General features: G+C 39.1%; 1 protein-coding gene across 4 annotated transcripts; it reads left to right on the top strand.

Moving 5' to 3' along the window:
* The first annotated feature begins 2,026 nt into the window (after positions 1–2,026).
* On the top strand, positions 2,027–7,917 carry LOC100216708 (uncharacterized). 4 transcript variants are annotated; one of them, XM_008669113.4, is made up of 9 exons: positions 2,027–2,407; positions 2,517–2,557; positions 3,103–3,152; positions 3,968–4,112; positions 4,878–4,934; positions 6,128–6,248; positions 6,410–6,919; positions 7,217–7,279; positions 7,563–7,917. In XM_008669113.4, the coding sequence occupies exons 1-8, from the start codon at positions 2,228–2,230 to the stop codon at positions 7,265–7,267; spliced, it is 1,155 nt and encodes a 384-aa protein (XP_008667335.1). In that variant the 5' UTR covers positions 2,027–2,227; the 3' UTR covers positions 7,268–7,279; positions 7,563–7,917. The 4 variants fall into 4 exon arrangements, with proteins under 4 accessions (XP_008667335.1, XP_008667337.1, XP_008667336.1 ...); XM_008669115.4 differs by lacking the exon at positions 6,410–6,919; NM_001143113.1 differs by lacking the exon at positions 7,563–7,917 and having other exon boundaries at positions 2,061–2,407; positions 7,217–7,522.
* The last annotated feature ends 630 nt before the right edge of the window (positions 7,918–8,547 follow it).

Genomic DNA, 8,547 nt, shown 5'->3' with positions numbered 1-8,547 from the left:
GGACCTAGATGTGCACTTTAACATTTTAGGGACCTAGATGATACAACGCTATAAGTTTAGAGACCAATAGTGTACTTTACTCTAAATACAATATAGATCTACACTAGGGGCGCTAGACACCTTCATACACGTATGCACGTAGGGAAATAAATTAAACAACATATTATACCGTCTAGGACACATTTTAATACGGCCACAAGATTAGACAAAGAAAGTCACAATGATTGTGGACGAACAAACTTTAACAAATAAAAATGATGTACCTGTCTTGACTACTAAACAAATTTAGCAATGATATATAGTGCTAGCAACACCAAACATAAGTCTGCTGAGGAGAAGCTCGATGTGATTGAGAGGAGAGGTCAGGTCAGATCATCAAAGAGTGTAATAAAGTTGAGGACACACTATATATCACCGATCGAAATGCAAGCCGACAGCCTGGCAGAGGCCTCAAGGCACGTCGGGGAGCAGATCAATGATGTGTGCCTGCTTCACTCCGGGCTAGTTTAGGAGTTATAAATTCAGAGAGAGAGGATTGGAGGTGTTAGAACCCTTTTCTTATTCAATTTTGAATAAAAAGAAAGAAAGCGTGTATTATATCCACATGCACTGTTTCATTTTGTACTGTTTCTAAATCTTGAAAAGAGCTTGCTATAATAGAAAAAAAGAAAGATATATCAGCTAAGTGTACGCACAATTGCAGCGAGACGATTCACAAACTTGCACGGTTTCACCAGCATCAGCAGGAGGAGCTACTGCCCCGGCATGAACAAACCTGGCGAGAATTTGATAAAAAAAACACATAAATGTGGCTGTGAAAACCTTAGCATCAGTTTGCTTAGTAAAGGTCCACACTCACATTTAGTGGCATTCTAAATTCTATATAAATAATGTTGCCACACTTAATTCAACATTTTGTTCCTTAAATATTACTTTAGTTTCTACTTGTTCAATCCTTTTTTTGTGCTGGCAGGTCTTCAAACTGGACAATAAGGAGATGCTGGAACTTGTAGCAGAGTTACCGAAAGGGTTGGCGCCACACTTTCACCAGCAGCTAGGAAGCAAATACATGGTCAAGAAGTGGCATTGATAACTCTGGATGGTTTGGAGCCTAAAAGATGGAGTCTATATTGTGAAGCTGGTTCTGCAATCTGCCGTCGGAGTTTAAGAGTTGTTATCCGACCTCTTGTGTTGTTGTCTATGTTTGTAGTAGCCAAAGTGAAGGGGAGCTTTTGTTCAAGTTTGTTTGCTGTTGTCTATGTTTACCGAAAGAGGTCCACACGAATCCCCGCGGAAGCCCACACATCCACAGGAACATAAAAAATACGTTTATAAAAAACCATATTTCCTCATTATGTGAAGCGTTGTTTTATAAAACATACTCCCCTGTCCTAAAATATAAGCCATTTTAAGATTCTTGGAAAGTCAATATTTTAAGTTTAACTAAATTTATACAATGAAGTAATAATATTTAAGAATTCAAATATATACCATTAGATTCTCTATTAAATATATTTTAATACTATATCTATTCTGTGTCATAAATCTTTATGATTTTTGTTATTTTTTATCAAAATTTTTAAACTTTGACTATTCAAGAATCTTGGTGACTTATATTTTGGAAAGGAGAGAATATTTAATAATAAGAATGTAAAAAAATATTTTGCAATCTACATATGACTCAAATATTTTGTCAAATAAATACGTTTTTGAAAATTTCTATTAATATGGTACGAAAAATATAATGAATAAGATATAAAAGATGAAATTTAGAGAACAATATTAAAGATGATGAAGATATAAAGAATGAGATTTTTTAAGTATATTGTAATAAACTGAGAATATTATTTAGGGTTGAAATTTAGAAGATGTCGTCAGAATCTTAAATATGCAATTTTTTAGTTTGTGAACCTGGTGATAATCATGCAATTGTTTTACCCTTTTAATCTCAAGCTCGGGCACGTGAGCGTGCCACGTGCGTGCCGCCAACATTCCACCCCGGACTGGCCATCCCTTTTCCCGCAACTGAAAAGAAAATGCAACAGAAAAAATGACACGATCGCAGGAGAAACCAAAGAAAAGTTCCTTTTTCTTTATTTTCTTCGTCCTCTTGTTCTCGACTCGCTGCCCACTGCGTCACCCGAATCCCTTCGATCCAATCTCCAAACCCTAGGCAGCCCGCCATCAGATTGTTAGGTCCTCCTTCCTTAAACCGCGGCGGCCGGCCATGTCCCACGGCGGCGGCGGCGGGAGGGCGAAAGTGACGCCGAACCTGGCGGTGGACGGCGAGGGCACGCGGACGCTCAATCTCACCGTGCTGCAGCGCCTCGACCACGCCGTTGAGGACATCCTCATCACCGCGGCTCACGTCACGCTCTACGACTTCGACACCGACATCAACCAGTGGGTGCGTTCCCCTGCGCGCCTGTCTGATTCACCCTGACCCTGTGATTCCTGTGTGAACAATTTGGCTGGTTGGACCTTATTTGTGTGCTCGTGTTGCATGTTTTATGCAGAGCCGGAAGGACGTGGAGGGGTCGCTCTTTGTCGTCAAGAGGTTCGTCTCGTCTGTTTCTGATGAGTTTGCATAAAAATAGAAAAAAATACAGTTTGCATCATAAACATATTGGTTGTTTGACATAGTAGACTTAATGCAGAATCTGATTAATTTACTGGCAAAAATATGTTCAGAGCAGGGCTTTTGTTCTTTGTTGGTTTAAACCAACTGTAGTGATTTGTTTAGTTCTGCTCTGCAGCCTTTTGAGAGATACATACCTGGATTTGTATATTTGTCAATTTCAGAGTTCAATGTATTACCTTGTCAGGTAGCTTTAAGATTTCTGAAATTGCCAAAAATGATTGGAAGCTCAGACATGTAGAATTCACTTTCTACAAGTGAAACAATTGCACATCCATGCATTGATCTATTGACATGTGCCAATATTTCTATTTGTTTGTCTTCCAGTTCTAGATATCTCTCTTATTCTGAAGGTACCTGAAATGTTGTGGACCTGAAGAGCGACGAAATTTTAGCAGTTCATGTTTTCTGGTCATGTTGATGCCATTCACTTTCTTCCAACAAATAGTTTATATTTATTGCAGGAATGCTCAACCCAGATTCCAGTTCATTGTCATGAATCGCAGGAATACAGGTATTTTATCATGTATTTTTTGGTACTGTTTAATCTGCAATACAGGTATTTTATCATGTATTTTTTGGTATTGTATAATAAGGAATTACAGGTATTGTATTTTATCATTACTGATTATGTGCATCCTTTGGAAAAATTTCACATGAGAATAACTCAGTCATGTGGCATACATGATGATCAGTGTCAACATGGCAGTCTGAAACTTCAATTAACATCTTTGTGAACTCTATTTTCTGTGAATAACGGTTATCTTTGCTAACATATCTTTGTTCATGCCCATCAGAAAGTACTTTAGATTTTACACACTTTATCTCATGAAGTTCGTAAACTTTCAGTTTCCACAGGAAAGTCAAACATATTGCTTTGCATCATTTGTTATTGATGTTGCTAGCTCCTTCCCCTTTTGTTAATACTTCAAACCTAATAAAACTATATGGTGATGTTCTCACTGACATGTTGTCCAGTTGAGAAAGGAGCATGTAATGGTTCTATTTTGTCAAACTAGTAGATGATAAATTGATACTCTTGTATTTCATTCATTTTCTATACTTTATCCATTGATACAAAGCCAAATGACACCCACCTTCGAAATGACATTAATATTTTTGTACTCCATACAATTCTATAATATCCACAATTGTATTGTTGGAGTAAACTTAGCCGTAGTGTAAGATGGGTTACTTTGTATGTTTAGCTTTATTATTATCCTTCTGAAATGAGATTTGCAGAAGCTTATTATGTAAAGTAGCCTGCTTGTATCTTCACATTGCCATTAATGTTTTCTTCATATTTCATTGGCATCCACTTGTTAACAGATAATCTAGTTGAAGATCTTTTGGGAGATTTTGAATACCAACTACAAGCTCCTTATATAATGTACCGCAATGCTGCTCAAGAAGTTATAGGAATCTGGTTTTACAATTCCCAGGAGTGTCAACAGGTTGCAAATCTTTTCAGCAGGTATCAGTTGCAAACTTGTAATTATTACTCCTGCTTGTGTCTTTAGGGCTCTTGTCATGAATGTTTAATCAAGTTATTAAGTTTTTTCATTCTTCTGATATGGTCATTGTTTATTGACTGTTGTGTTTGTGGAGTTAACACTTAGGTATATATTACTCCAGTCATGCCCTCCCCACCAATCTCTATCATTGATGATATGAAAAAGTGTCGGTTACTGAGCTTTCTAACTGCCTAATTTTATTGCCCATCGGTATAAGAGTATGTGGCAGTGGTAATGAGTTTATGTACATGAGAATGATTTTTACATCCTTTTCTACACTTTGGTTTAAAAGATCTCCTGGCTCCTGCTAAAAAGAAACATTGTAAATGTTGAAATCGAGTATTCAAGTCTTTCTTCAGGACGTTGCAAGTTGCATTGAAATCCCCAACCTTGAATAAAGACACCCTAGTTATAAGTTGGTAGGCCCATGAACCTGTGTTATGCTAATGCCCAAATGTACAAACTTCAACAACTAAAACAATAAATATGCAAGCCAACACATAATATTGTTTTGATATCGTCTATGTGATAGCCTTTAGCAATATGAGAATCATATGTGCATATACAATCTACAGCAGCTTCATACTGTTATTTCTTTTCCACATCAGTGCTTTTATCAATATAAGTACGAAACTATCATAGTAGTGCGGTTTTGAAAACTGCGGTCTTTCAAAGTTCTCAGAGCTATTCTATTACTTTGGTGACCAACGCATCACACTGTGCAGGATTCTGAATGCTTTCTCAAAGGTGGCACCAAAGCCGAAAATTCCTTCTGTCCAAAGGTACTTGAAATGTTGTGCGTTATGGTATGGTGGGAGACTTGCTAGTTAGTTGAACATGATGCAACATACCTTATTATGGACCTTTCCAGAACTTGTATTAGCAATGCATGCTTATTATTCTTTATTTTTCAAACCTTCAATGTTTAATTCATCAAATCAGAGCCAATCCTGTCCGTTAATCATGCTCTGGCCCACAGGTCATTGTCTCATCAACCAGACTTAAGTTCTTGCCTCCTTATTATTCAACGATGCAACGATACGATCCCATAGAACATATCCTGTTCAAGTGTGGTCTGGAGTAGCACTCCTCAGGTCCTGACTTCGACTCCCCATGGGAGCGGATTTCAGGCAGTGGTTAAAAAAATCCTCTCGTCTGTCCCACGCCAAAACATAAGGGTGTGTTTGGTTTGGCTTTGGCTTTTGCCCCCTAAAAACAAAAAACCGAACCAAAGGGTTGGATTCAGGAAGCAACTTTTTCTAAAAGCCAACTTTCTTGTAATGCAAAACTGAAAGCACCTTTGGACCTGCTTTTACTGGCTTTCGGATGGAACTGTGAAAATATATATGGAAGAACTTTTAGCGGCTTTTAGTGGTTTCCACCAATTGGTTTTTAGCCTTTTAATAGCCCACAATCCACATCAGCTTTTTTCACAGCTCACAGCTCACAACAGTTATTTTTCACAGCTACAACCCAACCAAACAAACCCTAAGTCTAAGGCCCGATCTCGGTCGTTTCTCACATTGGCTATGGTGCCGCTGTGTATGAGTGCGGCAGGGGTTCGGTAGTTTTCTCGACCTGTGTGATAAGGTCTTTTTCTTAATATAATGCATGGGGCTGTCTTACCCCACACAAGTCAAGTTTTTTTAATTCATTAAATAGCCAGTGAAAAACTAAAAATTGCTTCAGCGGCGTATGCATACTGTTATGTTACTAGACAGTATCTTATTTTCCTGTATGCACAGCATCACATGAGAAACAATTTTGTACTCCAATTAGCATTTATGTGAAGACAAACAATATAATGATGCTGCATTAACATGGCTGGTGACTAGTTTTTTCTGAACTTATTTGACACTTCACCTTACTCTTAATGTTGAGCCATGTTATCTTATATAATGTAAAGTTTTTTTTGGGGGTGGGGGGGGGCATAGAATTTTGTGGTTTTTACTGTCATTAATTAATCATGTTTCAGTGAATTTGAAGAGCTGGAAGCAGCACCTTCGTTGGTTGATGGTCCTCTGGAAGCGCAAACGTCAAATATCATGTCAACTACTACTCACGTTCAAGAGGATCCTTTATCTGCATTTTTCAGTGTATGGAACTTGTTCTTCTCATTATTTTTACATTGTATTCTGGTCCCGTAATTCCATTAACTTTTGGTTGCTTTTCAGCCAAAGATTGTTACCTACTTTCTCCAGTACATAGCATCTTTAATTTTCATTTTCTGTGTTTAAATGTGCATCTCTGGGAACAGGCAGCTGCAAATGTTGGTGGCAACTCTGCTGTAGCTGTTGCAAGGCAACCAATTCAGCCTTTTGGTGCTACTCCGGTGGCTGCACATGCAGCTACTAGTATCACTACAACACAATCGCCAGGCTTGCATTATTTGCTTCCTTCACAAGCCTCATCGGTTTCTGGGAGGCCTGCTGATGCTCATGGTGGCACTGGTTCTATAGGAAGGTCCACAAGCCTTGTATATCCGTCACTTTTCTCACCATTGACATCTTCACAGACGAAAATGGTGCACACTAATTCTGCAGTACCAACTGCTCCACCTCAACATCCTCGGATTGCTCAGCAGCCGCAAAGTGCTCCCTTGCTTCAGCCTTTTCCGTTACCTACGGCTTCATCTCCACCATATGGGACTCCATTACTTCAACCGTTTCCGCCACCTAATCCGTCGCCATCTCTTGCATCTGCACCAGTCTTGAGCCCAGCGCTGACTAGAGACAAAGTCAGAGATGCATTATTGAGACTTGTGGAGGTACACTGTTTTGTTTATTGTATTTTGTTGTATAATTTGAATGAATTGTTCTTTTTCCGATTATGCGGTTGTGCAATTGTTTAATTGTTGGGTTTGAATATATTGCTTGTTTAAGTCTGTTTTTTAGCAATTGGTATATAGTATAGACATATATGGATGACAACTAAGCACTTGCAATGTAGTTCTGCTAGACTTGTGCTTAATTCAACATCAAACTAGAACAGACTTGTAGATATTTTGTATCTCTTGAGTACACTATTCCTTCATCTGAGGCATGAAGTTTATTTTTTGTGCCAGAATGATGAATTCGTCGATTTAGTCTACCGCGAGATCATGAACAGACAGTAATGGATTTACAAGGTACAGTCCTCTCCATCAGGCTAGCTTGTGTTTGGACTCTGTCATTATCTGTTGTTTAGCCTATTCCAAGTTATCCTGTAAATTATTATTGATAAAATCCTTCGGTTGGTGGTGTTTGTACTATTAATGTACTTTCTACATCTGTATAAATGGTTATAAAATCTGTGCTGTATTCGTGGCGCAGAAAAGTTTTGTTCTGAGTTGTATATTGAAACTTTTGCTCAACCGACCTTTTTTTTTGGGATCTACATCCTCAAGTGGACGGTTGGCCATGTTTTAACAGGTCTTCAACGATTACAGTTGGAGGTTTGCATGATCGACTTGTTTGCAGGCTCGTGCATGAAGAAGGGCGAAGATCGTTCCCTCTGGCCGCAGACTGCTGATCTGTGCGGTCAGTGAATGCTGCTGCTTTTGCATAGAACTGCAAGATGTTAGTCAGTCATTTAACCAAATATGCAGGGCAAAGTAACAGGGAAATCATATATCTGGGTTAGGGATACAAGAGGTTAACCTAGTGTTTCTTTCTTTTTGTGGACCGAGATCACAATCCAGTATCTGTGTTAGTGAGCCTATGACCCTATATAATCAATGTTATGTGGGCTGTCGCATTGTTGACCCCCGCCAATTAAGCGAAGCCAGCTCTAACGGCCTGCCAAAAGCTTTAGATTTTATAAAAATAACTTTGATTCTGGTTTCTTCGTGTAGCAGCTTTTCTAGAGGAGCCAAAATCATTATTAAAAATCATCTGGCAACAACGATCTATACGGGCAGCCCAATGTCTCTGAACCAGAACAACCAAAGGCCCAGGCCCAGTGGCTAGATGTGCGAAGAGACCTTTCTCCTATTATCATCGTCCCACATGTTACAAGCGATGTAGACGGCGAGGTCGACAAGCGACAGCGCGGCGAGGAGGAAGTAGAACCTGTCGAGGTGTGGGAGGAGTTGAGGTCCACAGGGATCCACCCTCGACGCTTCTCCCCAGCGGTGAGGCTTGTGACCACGCTCACCATGCTGATGCTTGTGAGCCATCTCTATGAAGTAAAAAAAAACGCGGAATCCATTTGCTGTTTGACAAAGTTGAATGTTTGTTTTTAAAAGGAATTTAGTGGCAAATGACTTCATTATTGGTAGCAGTAATAACACGCCACTTTAATTATATCTAATTCTCAACGGCATCAGCGGCACCTGCATCAGGGATTCAACACGGAGGTATTGACATGGAAAGGATCAACATCAACATATCCATTTCTGATTGCTCGTGTAGTGAA

Source organism: Zea mays, chromosome 2 (assembly GCF_902167145.1).
Source record: "Zea mays cultivar B73 chromosome 2, Zm-B73-REFERENCE-NAM-5.0, whole genome shotgun sequence".
NCBI classification, from domain to species: Eukaryota; Viridiplantae; Streptophyta; class Magnoliopsida; order Poales; family Poaceae; genus Zea; species Zea mays.
This window is presented reverse-complemented; position numbering and strand designations above follow the sequence as displayed.

Coding starts and splice junctions, on each gene's coding strand:
- LOC100216708 (XM_008669113.4), top strand. CDS start 2,228: ATGTCCCACGGCGGCGGCGGCGGGAGGGCGAAAGTGACGCCGAACCTG. Junction 2,558..3,102: donor TCGCTCTTTGTCGTCAAGAG/GTTCGTCTCGTC, acceptor TATTTATTGCAG/GAATGCTCAACCCAGATTCC. Junction 6,249..6,409: donor CTTTATCTGCATTTTTCAGT/GTATGGAACTTG, acceptor CTCTGGGAACAG/GCAGCTGCAAATGTTGGTGG.